The sequence below is a fragment of the Telmatherina bonti genome, assembly GCF_933228915.1.
Source record: "Telmatherina bonti genome assembly, chromosome: 17".
In the NCBI taxonomy this organism is placed as follows: domain Eukaryota; kingdom Metazoa; phylum Chordata; class Actinopteri; order Atheriniformes; family Telmatherinidae; genus Telmatherina; species Telmatherina bonti.
This window is the reverse complement of record NC_136615.1, coordinates 1,733,083-1,753,200: the sequence shown is the minus strand read 5'-3', so window position 1 is coordinate 1,753,200 and position 20,118 is coordinate 1,733,083. Positions and strand designations below refer to the sequence as shown.

General features: G+C 50.1%; 2 protein-coding genes across 5 annotated transcripts in view; both read right to left on the bottom strand.

The window, feature by feature from the left end:
* Positions 1–11,777, bottom strand: part of ythdc1 (YTH N6-methyladenosine RNA binding protein C1) — a 16,996-nt gene extending 5,219 nt beyond the window's left edge. For 3 of the 4 annotated variants that reach the window (XR_013771646.1, XR_013771647.1, XM_079256087.1), the window contains exons 1-10: positions 11,591–11,777; positions 6,392–6,493; positions 5,986–6,272; positions 5,041–5,434; positions 4,908–4,970; positions 4,735–4,829; positions 2,681–2,789; positions 2,487–2,604; positions 2,059–2,143; positions 1,817–1,971 (exon numbers count right to left, since the gene is read on the bottom strand). Coding sequence is in view for 2 of the 4 variants with exons in the window: in XM_079256087.1 (XP_079112213.1) it covers positions 1,817–1,971; positions 2,059–2,143; positions 2,487–2,604; positions 2,681–2,789; positions 4,735–4,829; positions 4,908–4,970; positions 5,041–5,434; positions 5,986–6,272; positions 6,392–6,493; positions 11,591–11,618 (1,436 nt within the window). In the remaining 2 variants the exon portion in view is untranslated. The remainder of the gene's footprint in view (positions 1–1,816; positions 1,972–2,058; positions 2,144–2,486; positions 2,605–2,680; positions 2,790–4,734; positions 4,830–4,907; positions 4,971–5,040; positions 5,435–5,985; positions 6,273–6,391; positions 6,494–11,590) is intronic. The other variant, XM_079256088.1, reaches the window with a different exon arrangement.
* A 5,063-nt stretch (positions 11,778–16,840) lies between these two features.
* Positions 16,841–17,511, bottom strand: ufc1 (ubiquitin-fold modifier conjugating enzyme 1). The gene has a single exon (XM_079257131.1). It carries the CDS (start codon positions 17,407–17,409, stop codon positions 16,897–16,899), a length of 513 nt encoding a protein of 170 aa, XP_079113257.1. The 5' UTR covers positions 17,410–17,511; the 3' UTR covers positions 16,841–16,896.
* Positions 17,512–20,118: the final 2,607 nt, after the last annotated feature.

Sequence of the window (20,118 nt, the reverse complement as noted above, 5' to 3'; positions counted from 1 at the left end):
GGGAACAGCCCGTCGGGGGGAACAGCCCGTCGTGGGGAACAGCCCAACACCCTGCAGGACGTTTGGCGGTTGCCAGAGAACACCAAGATTGGCAAACTTTTGGCTTTCCACTTTGCTCTCAGCGAAGGCTTTTCTCTCTGCTGCCTCTCCTCCCCTCTGGCCTGCGGCTTGTCCTGTCTGACTCGGAGACGCTTTCTACATCTCTTTATTCAAACTACATCATGGATCTGATCGGCTGCTCTCTCAATGCAACTGATCAAATTTTCTCAACCTGAAGATCGGGCAGAGGGGAGCCCGCATGTCCTGAGGAGACGCTGCTGGTTGGATACGTTCAGGACTCATGAGCCAGATGGAGACCGATGTGTCTGGCGGTTCTGTCCTCTGAGGACGTGGAGAATGTTTTCATCTTTAGATTATTGGTGATCGGGACTCTGCTGATTGGCGCTGGTGGAGTTCTGATCTACCCGAGACCCTGAGATTCTGTAACGGTCACGGTCCCCGCCCTGACCCCGATTCACGGTCCCCGCCCTGACCCCGATTCACGGTCCCCGCCCTGACCCCGATTCACGGTCCCCGCCCTGACCCCGATTCACGGTCCCCGCCCTGACCCCGATTCACGGTCCCCGCCCTGACCCCGATTCACGGTCCCCGCCCTGACCCCGATTCACGGTCCCCGCCCTGACCCCGATTCACGGTCCCCGCCCTGACCCCGATTCACGGTCCCACAACAATCCAGGTTCTCTATTGGGACCTCTTCCTGGTATTGACAGCTACCCTTACAATATGTCCAGACTAGATCCAGGTCTGAGTATCCCCCCCCCCAACACACACACACACACACACACACACACACACAGAGAGAACAAGTGGAACATTAGTTAGAACCTGAGGAACATACCGAAGGCTAACAACTGTTTCCTCCTCATCAGTCCATTTAACAAACCCTGAAAGGGTGAGGGGTGATGAAGGTGATGATGATGGTGCAGTCCTGTCAATCAACACAAATAGCCCTGCCCCCCTGAGAGCTTAGACCCGCCCCCTGCAGACAAACAGTCCTGAAAACGGAAACGACAAACTTCTGTCGTCTTTCCATTGGTGTGTCCATTATTCCTCCTCCTGCTCCTCCTGGTCACCACTCACCTCTACGCTCAGTTCATCAGGTGGAGCGACACCCCTCAGACACCAGCAGTCCATCCTGACCAATAGGCTCTCAGTCCTGATTCAGTGTCTGCATGGTGGGGGAGGAGGGGGAGAGCACTGTCCTTTTATGTGTGTGTGTGTGTGTGTGTGTGTGTGTGGTGGGGGGAGTGGGGGGGGGGGGGGGGGGGGGGGGGGGGTAATAAGAGGAGGGGGCTCATCCCGTCAGTCCCCAGGATTTGCATTCCGTCCTTCTGTGCAGTTTACCTTATTCCAGTGAGGAAGCCCCGCCCCCAGCCCCACCCACCTGCAACTGAACACCAGTGTTTCTGCTCTACCTCCCTGGCCCCTCCTCTGTCAGTCCAGCCAATGAGGTTGTTTACTCTGACCACTTCAGCCACAGTCCAACTACCTGTACCTCCCCAAGTCCTGCAAAGACCCAAAGCTTCAGAAGAGGCGTGGCCTTCTCGGCTCCTCAGAAACAAACTACGCTCGCATCAAACTCAATCTGACGCCAGACCTGCTGACTTCTACTTCCTGCCTGACAGAGTGGGCCGTCGCTCCGGTGGACGCTGTGGACGGGAACCACCGCCACCAGTTGGGACCTCCGTCAGCCGGTGCCGTGGTCGCAGCAGAAGAAGAACAGGATGTGGGGGAAGTTGCTTGATGGTTGGCTAACCTTCCAGGTTCGCGCTGCGGCGGTCGGCCTCGAGGCCGTGGCTCTGACGGCGTGCGACGCACGTGGCGAACGCGGCGAGCCACTTGGTGAACGTCCACATTCTCATCCAATGGGAAGAGAGCGCAGAGCTGAGCACCGACGTCCCCTTGGATTTCCTGGAACAGAAACAACCTGTCAGAAAGTCCCACAGAGGACGGGAAGAACCAGAACCAGGACCAGGACCAGAACCAGAACCAGCTCACCTGTCCGTCACGGCCAATTTTAACTGGCTTGTTCTCGTTCCAGGGGTTGGACAGGTGGGCCGTCTTGATGAAAGGAAGCTCTCTCCTGTTGAAAACACAAACTGTAAGAAAACCTGGTCCGGGACCACGGCGGCCTCCTGGTCCGGGACCACGGCAGCCTCCTGGTCCGGGACCACGGCAGCCTCCTGGTCCGGGACCACGGCAGCCTCCTGGTCCGGGACCGGTACAGCCTGGACCCGTCAGGTCCACGGCGGCCTGGACCCACCCATCGGCCGGGACCCGTCGGGTCCCTGTGTGTCCCTGGAAACTAGAGCCCACAGTGCTGCAGGATATCCCATGATGCACTGGGCTTTTCCTTCCATTTCTGAGGAAACTGACCCTCTTCCCAGTCCTTTGCCCCCCAGCCGGTTCAGGTAGACGTCCTTTACCTGCACAGCCAGTCAATTTTGAAGACTCCTCCCAACATCTTGGCATTCATGCCTGCAGGAAGAACCCAGTGGATGGGAGATCCACCATGATGAGACTCGGACGCCAAACGGGCAAAACCTGAAGAGGACAAATATCAGTTTTCAGCCTGGAGGACAGAAGGGAGGACAACTGTAGGACAGGTAGATGCTCCAACCTTGGAACTTTCCACTTTCCCTCACAGAGAAGACGAGGATGACACTCCGAGCTGATCGGAAGGCCGCGTTCAGCTTCTTCTCATTGACCGGCAGCGTGGACCAGACCCCCTGGACAACCAGATCCACCAGTTAGTGGACACCACACACCAGTAGGACAAGTAAGGAGGACGCTCATTAGCCTGAAGAGGACTCACACTGAGACAAACCAGAAACAGATGTAGGGCAGGGACCAAGATGTGGTCCAACATGAGGACCATCAAGTTAACCAACATGAAAACCAGTATGAAGACCAAAATGAAGACCACATTGAAAACCAAAATGAAGACCACCCTGAGGACCAGCATGAAAACCAAAATGAACACCACCCTGACGACCAGCATGAAGACCACCCTGAGGACCAGCATGAAAACCGAAGAGAAAGACCAACATGAAGACCACCCCAAAGACCAGCATGAAAACCAAAATGAAGACCAAAATGAAGACCACCATGAGGACCACCATTGGGACCACCATTGGGACCACCATAAAGACCAACATGAGGACCACCATAAAGACTAACTTCAAGACATCCATGAGGACCATCATGGGTACAACCACAAAGACCAACATGAGGACCACCATAAAGACCAACATGAGGACCACCATAAGAACTACCATGATAACCACCATGAGGACTACCATGATTACCACCATAAAGACCAACATGAGGACCACCATAAAGACCAACATGAGGACCACCATAAAGACCAACATGATTACCACCATAAAGACCAACATGAGGACCACCATAAAGACCAACATGAGGACCACCATAAGAACTACCATGATAACCACCATGAGGACTACCATGATTACCACCATAAAGACCAACATGAGGACCACCATAAAGACCAACATGAGGACCACCATAAAGACCAACATGAGGACCACCATAAAGACCAACATGATTACCACCATAAAGACCAACATGAGGACCACCATAAAGACCAACATGAGGACCACCATAAAGACCAACATGAGGACTACCATGATTACCACCATAAAGACCAACATGATTACCACCATAAAGACCAACATGATTACCACCATAAAGACCAACATGAGGACAACCATAAAGACCAACATGAGGACCACCATAAGGACTACCATGATAACCACCATGAGGACCATCATAAAGACCAACATGAGGACCACCATAAGGACTACCATGATAACCACCATGAGGACTACCATGATAACCACCATGAGGACCACCATAAAGACCAACATGAGGACCACCATAAAGACCAACATGAGGACCACCATAAAGACCAACATGATTACCACCATAAAGACCAACATGATTACCACCATAAAGACCAACATGAGGACCACCATAAAGACCAACATGAGGACCACCATAAAGACCAACATGAGGACTACCATGATTACCACCATAAAGACCAACATGATTACCACCATAAAGACCAACATGATTACCACCATAAAGACCAACATGAGGACAACCATAAAGACCAACATGAGGACCACCATAAGGACTACCATGATAACCACCATGAGGACCATCATAAAGACCAACATGAGGACCACCATAAGGACTACCATGATAACCACCATGAGGACTACCATGATAACCACCACGAGGACCATCATAAAGACCAACATGAGGACCACCATAAGGACTACCATGATAACCACCATGAGGACTACCATGATTACCACCATAAAGACCAACATGAGGACCACCATAAAGACCAACATGAGGACCACCATAAAGACCAACATGAGGACCACCATAAAGACCAACATGAGGACCACCATAAAGACCAACATGTGGACCACCATAAAGACCAACATGTGGACCACCATAAAGACCAACATGAGGACTACCATGATTACCACCATAAAGACCAACATGAGGACCACCATAAAGACCAACATGAGGACTACCATAAAGACCAACATGAGGACCACCATGAGGACCACCATAAAGACCAACATGAGGACCACCATGAGGACCACCATAAAGACCAACATAGGGAGAGCAAGGTACCTTGGCCTTTGCCAGGGAAACATTCTCATGGTTGTTGCTCTTGATGAGGAAGAAGCGAGCATCTCTGAGGATGTAGCGCAGCCTTGTGGTGGGATCTGGAACAACACAGAAACTGATTAAAACTTGATCAGGCAGGTCAACCTGCTGTGGCACAAAATGGACTCTTCTCTTACTTTCCATTCCCTTCCGAACGGCTCGGACCGAGGACGACAGCTTCTCACGCTTCTTCTCTGAGCCTGACGGGAAAAACATGTAGGTCAGGCGTCTGGACGCCAAGCATCCTCAAAGGGCTGTTGCCATGGTTACCTGATCCCTCAGTGGCAGAGCCTGAGTGTGCCGATTCACCGTCGTCAGAGAAGCTGACAGAGGAGGCAGAGCGTGAATCTCCGGCCTCACTGCGAGTGTCATACTCGTTTCCCTCGCCACCAACTCGACGATCATCGTATTCTTCCTCCTCTTCCTCGTCTTCTTTTTCTCCTTCTTCTTCCTCCTCCTCTTCCTCCTCGTCTTCCTCCTCCATACCCTCCTCGTCTTCCTCCTCCTGATCATCCTCCTCTTCTTCTTCGTCCACGTGGGAGGCAGCCGGGGAGGAACTTCCCGATGCCTGCTCTGAGCCATACTCTGCTGGTCCGTCTTCCTCTGATTGGTTGTCTTCATCGTGAGGGGAGGGGCTTACCCTGCGTTCCTCATGCCGCAGCTTCTACAAATTGAACATGAACAGTGAGCGCGATTGCCTCCGAGACGGAGGAAGTGCGAAGGTGTGACTACGGGCTGGGGTATACTGGCTGCGTATGCTTCTACGGCAACATTTAGCTACATCTGCAGCAAGCGTGCTGCGGCCAAAATGTTTTATACTGCAGGTCACCTCTAGGGGGCGGTACACAGCACGAGCACTCTGAACTAGTCCAGTAATGCATTTCCTTGGCATTTCGATACACAGCAGTTTATCCATCTGTTGCTAACTAGGCATGGACGTTTATCACTGTGCAACGGAGAGGGACAATTATAAAGTTGCAGGTAGTTGTGAACAAGTTCCAAGAGTCGCTCTTCATCACTATCCTTTTATGGTCGCAGGAGCGTCTTTAGCATTCGAATCATTAATGCACTCACGCACATGGCACGTTACCTCATAAATATGTGTGGCCTACGTTCGAAAGGTACACTGAGAATGTGTGAGCACCGTAATATGTCGGCAGACGCGCCAGCAGCAAGTATATATGCCAGGCCGAAAAGCGATGGTGGTCTCCATACCTGGTTCAGACCCTCTATTCCCCTCTGAGAATCTCGGCGGCGGCCATCATCTCCACGACTTCGGGGGCCCTCCCGGGGCCCTCGCCGGCCCTTTCGCTCCTCAAAGTAGTCGTGACGGTAGGAGGTGGTGTGACGGCCACGGGGGCTGGACACCTTCTTAGAGGACGTCAACGAAGATCCAAGGCCTCTTTTATTCGAGGATGATGACCTGGTGTAAGTGTGGCCTGACGAAGAGCGGAGCCTCTTCATATCCTGGCTGTCAGAGCGCTCGCTCTTCCTTTTCATTCCTGAAAGACAACACCCAGGGAGAAAATTACATGAGACACAATAGTACTGTCCTCAGTCATGCAATATAACCTACCTAGAGCAGTAGTGTGTAGTACCATGTAGGTACTATCTTTAGTACCTTTCTTGTCGCTGATGTCACGCTCCGACTCAGGATTGTACAACTCGTCATCCTGATCTGGAGCTTCAGTCAGCAGGTCCTCCAAGACGTTGAGCTCGCCGTCTGAAACACAGACAGTCATACCGTATAAGTGGAGACGCTACAATGTGGAGACGCGACGGTGTGGAGGAGCTACCGTCTAGAGACGCTACCGCCTGAAGACGGAGACGCTACCATCTGGAGATGGAGGCGCTACCGCCTGAAGACAGAGGCGCTACCGTCTGGAGACGGAGGAGCTACCGTCTGGAGACGGAGGAGCTACCGTCTGGAGACGGAGGAGCTACCGTCTGGAGACGGAGGAGCTACCGTCTGGAGACGGAGGAGCTACCGTCTGGAGATGGAGGAGCTACCGCCTGGAGATGCTACCGCCTGGAGATGGAGGCGGTACCGTCTGGAGACGCTACCGTCTGGAGAAGGAGGCGCTACCGCCTGGAGATGGAGGAGCTACCATCTGGAGATGGAGGAGCTACTGTCTATAGACGCTACCGTCTGGAGAAGGAGACGCTACCGTCTGGAGAAGGAGACGCTACCGTCTGGAGAAGGAGACGCTACCGTCTGGAGAAGGAGACGCTACCACCTGGAGATGGAGGAGCTACTGTCTATAGACGCTACCGTCTGGAGAAGGAGACGCTACCGTCTGAAGAAGGAGACGCTACCGTCTGGAGAAGGAGACGCTACCGTCTGGAGATGGAGGAGCTACTGTCTAGAGACGCTGCCACCAGGAGATGGAGGAGCTACCGTCTGGAGAAGGAGACGCTACCGGCCGGGAGATGGAGGAGCTACCGTCTGGAGATGGAGGAGCTACTGTCTATAGACGCTACCGTCTGGAGAAGGAGACGCTACCGTCTGGAGAAGGAGACGCTACCGTCTGGAGAAGGAGACACTACCGCCAGGAGATGAAGGCGCAACCGCCTGGAGATCAAGGAGCTACCGTCTAGAGACGCTACCGCCTGGAGATGGAGGCGCTACCGTCTGGAGATGGAGGAGCTACCGTCTGGAGATGGAGGAGCTACCGTCTGGAGATGGAGGAGCTACCGTCTGGAGATGGAGGAGCTACCGTCTGGAGATGGAGGAGCTACCGTCTGGAGACGCTACCGTCTGGAGAAGGAGACGCTACCACCAGGAGATGAAGGCGCAACCGCCTGGAGATGGAGGAGCTACTGTCTAGAGACGCTACCGCCTGACGATGGAGGCGCTACCGCCTGGAGATGGAGGAGCTACCGTCTGGAGATGGAGGAGCTACCGTCTAGAGACGCAACCGCCTGGAGATGGAGGCGCAACCGCCTGGAGATGGAGGCGCAACCGCCTGGAGATGGAGACGCTACCGTCTAGAGACGCAACCGCCTGGAGATGGAGACGCTACCGTCTAGAGACGCTACCGCCTGGAGATGGAGACGCTACCGTCTAGAGACGCTACCGCCTGGAGATGGAGACGCTACCGTCTAGAGACGCTACCGTCTGGACATGGAGGCGCTACCGTCTAGAGACGCTACCGCCTGGAGATGGAGACGCTACCATCTAGAGACACTACCGCCTGGACATGGAGGCGCTACCGCCTGGAGGTGGAGACACTACCGTCTAGAGACGCTACCGCCTGGAGATGGAGACGCTACCGTCTAGAGACGCTACCGCCTGGAGGTGGAGGCGATACCGTCTAGAGACGCTACCGCCTGGACGTGGAGACGCTACCGTCTAGAGACGCTACCGCCTGGACATGGAGGCGCTACGGTCTATAGACGCTACCGCCTGGAGATGGAGACGCTACCGTCTAGAGACGATACCGTCTGGACATGGAGGCGCTACCGCCTGGAGATGGAGACGCTACCGTCTAGAGACGCAACCGCCTGGAGATGGAGACGCTACCGTCTAGAGTCGCTACCGCCTGGAGATGGAGACGCTACCGTCTAGAGACGCTACCGTCTGGACATGGAGGCGCTACCGTCTAGAGACGCTACCGCCTGGAGATGGAGACGCTACCATCTAGAGACACTACCGCCTGGACATGGAGGCGCTACCGCCTGGAGATGGAGACACTACCGTCTAGAGACGCTACCGCCTGGAGATGGAGACGCTACCGTCTAGAGACGCTACCGCCTGGAGGTGGAGGCGATACCGTCTAGAGATGCTACCGCCTGGACGTGGAGACGCTACCGTCTAGAGACGCTACCGCCTGGACATGGAGGTGCTACGGTCTAGAGACGCTACCGCCTGGAGATGGAGACGCTACCGTCTAGAGACGCTACCGTCTGGACATGGAGGCGCTACCGCCTGGAGATGGAGACGCTACCATCTAGAGACACTACCGCCTGGACATGGAGGCGCTACCGCCTGGACGTGGAGACACTACCGTCTAGAGACGCTACCGCCTGGACGTGGAGGCGCTACCGTCTAGAGACGCTACCGCCTGGAGATGGAGACGCTACCGTCTAGAGACGCTACCGCCTGGAGGTGGAGGCGATACAGTCTAGAGACGCTACCGCCTGGACGTGGAGGCGCTACCATCTAGAGACGCTACCGCCTGGACATGGAGGCGCTACCATCTAGAGACACTACCGCCTGGACATGGAGGCGATACCGTCTAGAGATGGAGACACTACCGTCTAGAGACGCTACCGCCTGGAGATGGAGACGCTACCGTCTAGAGACGCTACCGCCTGGAGGTGGAGGCGATACCGTCTAGAGACGCTACCGCCTGGACGTGGAGACGCTACCGTCTAGAGACGCTACCGCCTGGACATGGAGGCGCTACGGTCTATAGACGCTACCGCCTGGAGATGGAGACGCTACCGTCTAGAGACGATACCGTCTGGACATGGAGGCGCTACCGCCTGGAGATGGAGACGCTACCGTCTAGAGACGCAACCGCCTGGAGATGGAGACGCTACCGTCTAGAGTCGCTACCGCCTGGAGATGGAGACGCTACCGTCTAGAGACGCTACCGTCTGGACATGGAGGCGCTACCGTCTAGAGACGCTACCGCCTGGAGATGGAGACGCTACCATCTAGAGACACTACCGCCTGGACATGGAGGCGCTACCGCCTGGAGATGGAGACACTACCGTCTAGAGACGCTACCGCCTGGAGATGGAGACGCTACCGTCTAGAGACGCTACCGCCTGGAGGTGGAGGCGATACCGTCTAGAGACGCTACCGCCTGGACGTGGAGACGCTACCGTCTAGAGACGCTACCGCCTGGACATGGAGGCGCTACGGTCTAGAGACGCTACCGCCTGGAGATGGAGACGCTACCGTCTAGAGACGCTACCGTCTGGACATGGAGGCGCTACCGCCTGGAGATGGAGACGCTACCATCTAGAGACACTACCGCCTGGACATGGAGGCGCTACCGCCTGGACGTGGAGACACTACCGTCTAGAGACGCTACCGCCTGGACGTGGAGGCGCTACCGTCTAGAGACGCTACCGCCTGGAGATGGAGACGCTACCGTCTAGAGACGCTACCGCCTGGAGGTGGAGGCGATACAGTCTAGAGACGCTACCGCCTGGACGTGGAGGCGCTACCATCTAGAGACGCTACCGCCTGGAGATGGAGACGCTACCGTCTAGAGACGCTACCGCCTGGACGTGGAGGCGCTACCGTCTAGAGACGCTACCGCCTGGAGGTGGAGGCGATACCGTCTAGAGACGCTACCGCCTGGACATGGAGGCGCTACCGTCTAGAGACGCTACCGCCTGGACATGGAGGCGCTACCGTCTAGAGACGCTACCGCCTGGACATGGAGGCGATACCGTCTGGAGACGCTACCATTTGGAGCTGCTTTTTGATTCACGTTGGCTACCGTCGTTACGATGCCTGTTTTTCAGTGAGGTGCCAAAATGCGCATGCATTAGAATTGTAGCGACGATTCCGACGTCAGGCAGATGTAAATGTTACACAATGTCCCTTTAAACGTGACACCGTTTGGTGAAGAAAAACAGCATATTTTAGGCTTTTCAAACCGTTTTGTCAAAGAAAACCCGTGTATTTTAGGCTTTTAACGCCATTTTGTAAAGAAAACTGCATGTTTTAGGCTTCTAACACCATTTTGTGAAGAAAACCTGCGCGTTTTAGGCTTTTAACGCCGTTTTCTGAAGAAAAACTGTATTTTAGGCTTTTAACGCCATTTTGTGAAGAAAACTGCGTGTTTTAGGCTTCTAACGCCATTTTGTGAAGGAAATCTGCGCAATTTAGGCTTTTAACAACGTTTTGTGAAGAAAAACTGCGTATTTTAGTCTTTTGACGCCGTTTTGTAAAGAAAAACTGCGTATTTTAGGCTTTTAATGCCGTTTTGTTGGGGAAAAAAAACAGTATTTAAGGCTTTTAATGCCGTTTTGTGACGAAGAACATGCGTATTTTAGGCTTTTAACGCCGTTTTGTTGGGGAAAAAAAACAGTATTTAAGGCTTTTAACGCCGTTTTGTGACGAAGAACATGCGTATTTTAGGCTTTTAATGCCGTTTTGTTGGGGAAAAAAAACAGTATTTAAGGCTTTAACGCCGTTTTGTGACGAAGAACATGCGTATTTTAGGCTTTTAATGCCGTTTTGTTGGGGGAAAAAAACAGTATTTAAGGCTTTTAACGCCGTTTTGTGACGAAGAACATGCGTATTTTAGGCTTTTGAAGCAGTTTTGTAAAGAAAAACTGCGTATTTTAGGCTTTTAACGCCGTTTTGTTGGGGGAAAAAAAAAACAGTATTTAAGGCTTTTAACGCCGTTTTGTGACGAAGAACATGCGTATTTTAGGCTTTTAACGCCGTTTTGTTGGGGGAAAAAAACAGTATTTAAGGCTTTTAACGCCGTTTTGTGACGAAGAACATGCGTATTTTAGGCTTTTAACGCCGTTTTGTTGGGGGAAAAAAACAGTATTTTAGGCTTTTAACGCCGTTTTGTTGGGGGAAAAAACAGTATTTAAGGCTTTTAACGCCGTTTTGTGACGAAGAACATGCGTATTTTAGGCTTTTAACGCCGTTGCAATGCAAACGCGCTGTTTAAGGGTGAATTTTGACTACTCTGGCTTGCCATAGAAAGACGCGTTGCTGTATTAGCTGCTGATCAATAACACGGGGACGCGCGAGCCATGACATGATCGGTAACCCATCAATAAGTCAGCAATAACCAATCATTCACACAAACCAATGCCAACAGACAGTGCGCAATCCCACCTTTGTCCTCGCGCCTGTCGGCCGCCATGACGCACGCTGTGACGTCCAGCTGCCTCGCGCTGAAAAACAACCGAGTTCTTACCTATTTCTACCGATTTGTAACGAGTTTTAATGTGTAAAAGACAAAAACAACGAGAAGGCAGCAAATGGCGGACTGCGTTGCAGTACCGTCTTCTTCTTCTTCTTCTTCTTCTTCTTCTTCTTCTGCTGCTGCTGCTGAAATTCAGGGGTCACGTGTTGTGCCGCCACCTACTGAGCATGTGCGGCATTTTCCATGATTGTTTTGTTTGTTTGTTTTGTTCTTTTGTTGTTGTTGAGTTTTTTTATGCCCCGGTGCGGTGCCAGACCGCCGCGAGCTGGGCAGGATTGTGGATCAGAGCAGTTTGGTCATGTTCTCCAAACCTCTCATTAGCAACACAATTGTTAGCATTGCGAATGAAAATTCCTCAAACATGCTAGGAACAATCATTTTAACAAAGGGTTTAAAATAAATCAATCTAAAAGATAAATCACTGGTTCATAGAACCCCGATAGGAGGTCTGCTCTAAAGCATCTAGTTTGTCTCTTAATTTAAAAATGAAAACTGCTCATACAAGCTGATTCTATGACTTAAGTCAGAGTTTAATCTGAAGTGAAAAACCCACCAAACAGTGAACTTCAGGCAACTTCTCGGTGTACCCGCGGGGGACGCTAGTCTACGTTTCTTGAAGAAACCCACCAAACGGTGACCTTCAGGCTATGTCTCGGTCTAACCGTGGGGGACGCTCGTCTACGTTTCTTGAAGAAACCCACCAAATGGTGACCTTCACGCGACGTCTCGGTGTAACTGCAGGGAATGCTAGTCTACGTGTCTCTAAGAAACCCACTAAACAGTGACATTCAGGCAACGTCTCGGTGTATCCATGGGGGACACTGGTCTACGTTCCTTTAAGAAACCCACCAAACAGCGACCTTCAGGCGACGTCTCGGTGTGACAGCGGGGGAACACTAGTCTACGTTTCTCTAAGAAAACCACCAGTCTCTTTGATCACTGGTCTTTTTGCTTTCACACTTGGACTGATCAAAACCCACATGAATTGGGGGTCTTACGTTTTTAGATCTGAGACCCCAAGACACTAGGTCTGCTGGGAACGTCTGGCTGAGTCCCCCGTCAGAGCGAGCTTCAACTTCCACCTTCAACACAGCTTCAACCATGTCCTGATTGAGGCGGGAGACATTGAGTCTGAATGGGCTGAATGTGTTCCGTGCCTCTATTGCTGAGGCGGCCAGCCGGAGCTGTGGCTGTAAGGTCGTTGGTGCCTGTCGTGGCGGTAATCCCAGGACTCGTTGGTGGACACCAGCAGTGAGGGATGCCGTCAAGCTGAAGAAGGAGTCCTATCGGGCCTTCTTGGCCTGTGGGACTCTGGAGGCAGCTGATGGGTACCGACGGGCTAAGCGGCATGCGGCTTCGGCCGTTGCCGAGGCAAAAACTCGGGCATGGGAGGAGTTCGGCGAGGCCATGGAGAAAGACTTCCGGACGGCTTCGAGGAGATTCTAGTCCACCATCCGGCGGCTCAGGAGGGGGAAGCAGTGCTCCATCAATACTGTGTACAGTGGAGATGGGGAGCTGCTGACCTTAACTCGGGACGTTGTGGGTCGGTAGCCCTTATGTGGGGCTGTCCTGGCTGACACGCCTCTGCAGCATCGTGTGGACATCGGGGACAGTGCTGCCGGATTGGCAGACTGGGGTGGTGGCCGAAGGGTGTGTTCCAATTACAGGGGAATCACACTTCTCAGCCTCCCTGGTAAGGTTTATTCAGGAGTCCTGGAGAGGAGGGTCTGTCATGGGCTTGGAGAAGGCGTTCGACCATGTCCGCCGGGGGCTCCTTTGGGGGTACTCGGGATTATGAGGTACCGGACCCCCTTGTACAAGCTGTCCGGTCCCTGTACGACAGGTGTCAGAGCTTGGTCCACATTGCCGGCAGTCAGTCGGATTCGTTTCCAGTGAGGGTTGGACTCCGCCGAGGCTGCTCTTTATCACTGATTCTGTTCATAACTTATATGGACAGAATTTCTACGTGCAGCCGAGGTGTTGAGGGGATCCGGCTTGGTGTCCTCAGGATTGAGTCACTGTTTTTGCAAATGACGTATGAGGGTGGATGTTTAACATCGAACGAACTCGGAGCTGCCTGTAGCTAAGAGCTAACCAAGCAAACCCAGAGATAACAAGAGCTACCCAGCTAATGGAAGTTAGCGGGCTAAAGCTAAGTCACGTTGTTAACTGGCTAAAAACCGCGGTTGTTCTACGTTCTTTTGATTTGAACCGGGAGATCAGGTACATGTCAATCAAAAGGACACGCCCCTAAATATGCCAAACTTCGAAATTAAATTAATTTTAAACGGGCGAGTTAGAAAAACATTTCATTCCCCCCACAGTTGTCATGAAGGTAAACCTGACCTATTAAACCTGAAATGGATTTTTGTACCAGGCTCTAAACACGTTTATTTCTGCTGTAAACATATTTATTTCTGTTGTAAACATGTTTAAGCTGTAAACGTGTTTATTTCTACTGTAAACATGTTTATTTCTACTGTAAACATGTTTATTCCTGCTGTAAACATGTTTATTCCTGTAGTAAAATTTTTTATTTCTGCTGTAAACATGGTTATTTCTACTGTAAACATATTTATTTCTGCTGTAAACATGTTTATTTCTTCTGTAAACATGTTTATTTCTACTGTAAACATATTTATTCCTGCTGTAAACATGTTTATTCCCGCTGTAAACATGTGTATTTCTACTGTAAACATGTTTATTTCTGTTGTAAACGTGTTTCTTTCTGCTGTTAACGTGTTTATTTCTACGGTAAACATGTTTATTTCTACTGTAAACATATTTATTCCTGCTGTAAACATGTTTCTTTCTGCTGTAAACGTGTTTATTTCTACTGTAAACATGTTTATTTCTACTGTAAACATGTTTATTTCTGTTGTAAACATGTTTAAGCTGTAAACGTGTTTATTTCTACTGTAAACATGTTTATTTCTACTGTAAACATGTTTATTCCTGCTGTAAACATGTTTATTCCTGTAGTAAAATTTTTTATTTCTGCTGTAAACATGGTTATTTCTACTGTAAACATATTTATTTCTGCTGTAAACATGTTTATTTCTTCTGTAAACATGTTTATTTCTACTGTAAACATATTTATTCCTGCTGTAAACATGTTTATTCCCGCTGTAAACATGTGTATTTCTACTGTAAACATGTTTATTTCTGTTGTAAACGTGTTTCTTTCTGCTGTTAACGTGTTTATTTCTACGGTAAACATGTTTATTTCTACTGTAAACATATTTATTCCTGCTGTAAACATGTTTCTTTCTGCTGTAAACGTGTTTATTTCTACTGTAAACATGTTTATTTCTACTGTAAACATGTTTATTCCTGCTGTAAACATGTTTATTTCTGTAGTAATTTTTTTTATTTCTCCTGTAAACATGGTTATTTCTACTGTAAACATGTTTATTCCTGCTGTAAACATGTTTATTCCTGTAGTAAATGTTTTTATTTCTGCTGTAAACATGGTTATTTCTACTGTAAACATGTTTATTCCTGCTGTAAACATGTGTATTTCTACTGTAAACATGTTTATTTCTGTTGTAAACATGTTTCTTTCTGCTGTAAACGTGTTTATTTCTACTGTAAACATGTTTATTTCTACTGTAAACATATTTATTCCTGCTGTAAACATGTTTATTTCTACTGTAAACATGTTTATTCCTGCTGTAAACATGTTTATTTCTACTGTAAACATATTTATTCCTGCTGTAAACATGTTTATTTCTACTGTAAACATGTTTATTCCTGCTGTAAACATGTTTATTCCTGTAGTAAATTTTTTTATTTCTGCTGTAAACATGGTTATTTCTACTGTAAACATGTTTATTCCTGCTGTAAACATGTTTATTCCTGTAGTAAAATTTTTTATTTCTGCTGTAAACATGGTTATTTCTACTGTAAACATATTTATTTCTGCTGTAAACATGTTTATTTCTACTGTAAACATGTTTATTCCTGCTGTAAACATGTTTATTTCTACTGTAAACATGTTTATTCCTGCTGTAAACATGTTTATTCCTGTAGTAATTTTTTTTTATTTCTGCTGTAAACGTGTTTATTTCTTCTGTAAACATGTTTATTTCTACTGTAAACATATTTATTCCTGCTGTAAACCTGTATTTATACTGTAAACATGCTTATCTCTTCTGTAAAGACTCGGGTCTACCTGGGACTTGGGTCTCAGATCCCGCCAGGGCTACCCGGGACCTGGACCTGGCCTCAGATCCCCCCAGGTCTACCTGGGACCTGGACCTGGTCTCAGATCCCCCCAGGTCTACCCAGGACCTGGTCTCAGATCCCACCAGATCTATCCGGACCTGGTCTCAGATCCCACCAGGTCTACCTTGGACCTGGTCTCAGATCCCACCAGATCTATCCGGACCTGGTCTCAGATCCCACCAGGTCTACCTTGGACCTGGTCTCAGATCCCACCAGGTCTACCTGGGACCTGGACCTGGTCTCAGATCCCACCAGGTCTACCTGGGACCTGGACCTGGTCTCAGATCCCACCAGGTCTACCTGGGACCTGGACCTGGTCTCAGATCCCACCAGGTCTACCTTGGACCTGGTCTCAGATCCCACCAGATCTATCCGGACCTGGTCTCAGATCCCACCAGGTCTACCTTGGACCTGGTCTCAGATCCCACCAGGTCTACCTGGGACCTGGACCTGGTCTCAGATCCCACCAGGTCTACCTGGGACCTGGACCTGGTCTCAGATCCCACCAGGTCTACCTGGGACCTGGACCTGGTCTCAGATCCCACCAGGTCTACCTTGGACCTGGTCTCAGATCACCAGGTCTACCTGGGACCTGGACCTGGTCTCAGATCCCACCAGGTCTACCTGGGACCTGGACCTGGTCTCAGATCCCACCAGGTCTACCTTGGACCTGGACCTGGTCTCAGATCCCACCAGGTCTACCTTGGACCTGGACCTGGTCTCAGATCCCACCAGGTCTACCTGGGACCTGGACCTGGTCTCAGATCCCACCAGGTCTACCTGGGACCTGGACCTGGTCTCAGATCCCACCAGGTCTACCTGGGACCTGGACCTGGTCTCAGATCCCACCAGGTCTACCTGGGACCTGGACCTGGTCTCAGATCCCGCTTCAGGACCAGAATTTATTCATTTTCAATAAGGATAAAAGCAAATAATCTCATGACGCCATCATCATTTATTCTCCGTCTCAGTTCCGCTGTCGGTGACGTCACTCCGACGCCTCGCGCGGCCGCTCCTTGTGAACCACGAGCCCCTTGCTGACCAGGTCCGGGACCTCCACCGCGAGCCACGGACTGAGCCCGAGCGCCATGAGGTGCGCGAGCCCGAAGCGCGGCGCGTTGCGCGCCCACAGCGGCGCGAAGTGTTCGGTGAGGCAGATCTTCCCGCCGCGGTACATCTTGGCGGTTTTACCGTCCAGGTCCGGAACCGCCAGCTCGGGCGCGGTGTCCGGGTACGTCACCGGGATGTCGAGCTCGAGCCGGAACTCGTAGCGCAGCAGCTCGTGGATGAACCAGCACGTGCCGGTCCAGCGCGTGCCGTCCGCGTTGGACTCCAAACGGAACCAGTCGTTGTCCTGCGCCTTGTTCTGCTCCACGAACCGGATCAGAGCCTGGTACTCCTCTTTCAGCCGCTGCGGCCAGAGCGCGCGGTCCCGCGGCCCCGCGTGCGTCTTCAGGAGCGGGATCTGCGACACCGCCTTGCGCGTGGCCTCGTCCGCCATTTTGCGACAGGTGTTTAGGTCTGGTTCTGCTGGAGTCCGGTTCGGTCCGTTCTGACTGCCGACGTGGAGTTCCGGCTCAACACGTACCGGAAGCTGTTTTCCACGTCACCACAAAATCCGACCGGGGCTTTTCAAAATAAAAGCTCCTGATCGATCAGGATGCTCATTCCTGATCACTGATCAGTCCAGAGTCTAACCCAGCGGTCTCAAACTCCGGGTTTTCATTGTTTCCCTGCTCCAACACACCTGACCAAAATTAACATTTGAAATAACATTTGGATAAAAGTGTCAACAAAATGACTGTAGAATAGAAAATAAATCATTTGATTTGATTGATGCTGCATGAAACCTGTCAGGTGATAAATACGTCATTTCCAGCGTCAAGGATGATTCCAGTACTGAAAGATAAGAAATTGCCATTTTCAGGAGCAAACAGCCTCCGAACTGCAATGAATAAAATAATAAAATTACTTTTCTGTCAATGTTTTCCTGACAGACTTTAGAGTCAGTTCATACGGCTGCTGACGGAAATGGAAAATAGTTGCTCTTATGTTGTGTTTTTCTGCAGCTTTTGATTTAATTCAACACAATTTATTGTTGGAAAAAGGTGAATGTTGTGTTTGAGGGGTCGGCATTGTCCTGACGAGGAGCTCCCGAACAGAAAGGACCAGTTTAGTTTTCCTGGTGAGTGCACTGCGAGATGTTTACTGACAACCTGCTGCTTGTTGTGAGAAATACAAACTGGAATTTATGCTGATGACTCGACCTTCTACACATCTGCACGGACCTTCGAGGAGTCAGATTCAGATTTAGATTTAGATGAAGATGTAAAAGCCGTTGTAAACTGGGTAAAACACAAACTTGTTATGAATGCATCTAAAAGCCTCTGTCTGGTGACTGCTTCTCATTACAGCGTAAGTAAAAACCTTCAGTTAAGGCTGAAAACGGACAAAATATTAGAATAATACATAAATAAATTCATTACTAAAACAGGAAGTTGTGTCTGTCATCTCATCTGTCACAAAAATCAATCAGGTTAAAAAATAAAAGCTTTAATTTGGTCAAATCTTGACTGCTCAGTGGTCGGGTCTCACGCCTCAACAGACATTTAGAAACCTTCAAGCAGCTCATTTTGTTCTTGGTTGTCACATTAGAAAAAAATGTGTTTAAAATGCATAAAGATCAGACTGGTGAAAGGTAAAAGACATAATTTTCATTCATCAGTGATATTTGTACAAAATGTATCTCCAGTAAAACCCCACGTTCTTTTCAAAGAATCATGTTTCAGTTCTGAAAGTCACAGTTAGACCGCAAGACTCGCTGTCAGAAGTCAGAGACAATTAGCTATTGTAAATAAAACAACCAAACAAAACACGTATAGAGCTTTCGCCCCAAACACTTAGAAATAGATATTACTATAAAAGATAGAAAACTGTTAATGAACAAATATCTCTTGAATAGATAAAGATAACATTGTCAGTAATATCTGTGAACAAAATTAAATTCTGTAAATTATTTATATGCTAGCATATATATATATATATATATATATATATATATTTTTTTTTTTTTTTTTTATTTCATTTTCTGTGATATATTTATTTAAATTTTTTGCTTGGTTTTAATGGAAAATAGTCTACATTATATATGTCGGACGGCAGAAAGAACGGGGATCCGACGTTATACGCGTCAGAGCGAACCACACGCGTCACTTAGGACGCGTCAGAACGAAACCACACGCGCCACATTCGACGCTGCGGACCGATACCAAACGCGTCAAGTTATACGCATCAGAGCGAACCACACGCGTCACATTAGACGCATCAGAGCGAACCACACGCGTCACATTATACGCATCAGAGCGAACCAAACGCGTCACGTTAGACGCATCAGAGCGAACCACACGCGTCACATTAGACGCGACGGAGCGAACCACACGCGTCACATTATACGCATCGGAGTGAACCACACGCGTCACATTATACGCATCAGAGCGAACCACACGCATCACATTATACGCATCTGAGCGAACCACACGCGTCACATTATACGCATCAGAGCGAACCACACGCGTCACGTTAGACGCATCAGAGCGAAACCACACGCGTCACTTTAGACGCGTCGGAGCGAACCACACGCGTCACATTAGACTCGTCAGAGGGAACCACACGCGTCACTTTAGACGCGTCGGAGCGAACCACACGCACCACTTTAGACTCGTCAGAGCGAACCACACGCGTCACTTTAGACTCGTCAGAGCGAACCACACGCGCCACTTTAGACGCATCAGAGCGAAACCACACGCGTCATGTTAGACGCATCAGAGCGGACCACACGCGTCATGTTAGACGCATCAGAGCGAACTACACGCGCCACTTTAGACGCGTCAGAGCGAACCACACGCGTCACATTATACGCGTCGGAGCGAACCACACGCGTCACATTATACGCATCAGAGCGAACCACACGCGTCACATTATACGCGTCAGAGCGAACCACACGCGTCACGTTATACGCGTCAGAGCGAACCACACGCGTCACATTATACGCATCAGAGCGAACCACACGCGTCACATTATACGCGTCAGAGCGAACCACACACGTCACGTTATACGCATCAGAGCGAACCACACGCGCCACTTTAGACGCATCAGAGTGAACCACACGCGTCACGTTAGACGCATCAGAGTGAACCACACGCGTCACGTT

Excerpts from the sequence above, each read along its gene's own strand:
- ufc1 (XM_079257131.1), bottom strand. The coding sequence starts at position 17,409 with ATGGCGGACGAGGCCACGCGCAAGGCGGTGTCGCAGATCCCGCTCCTG.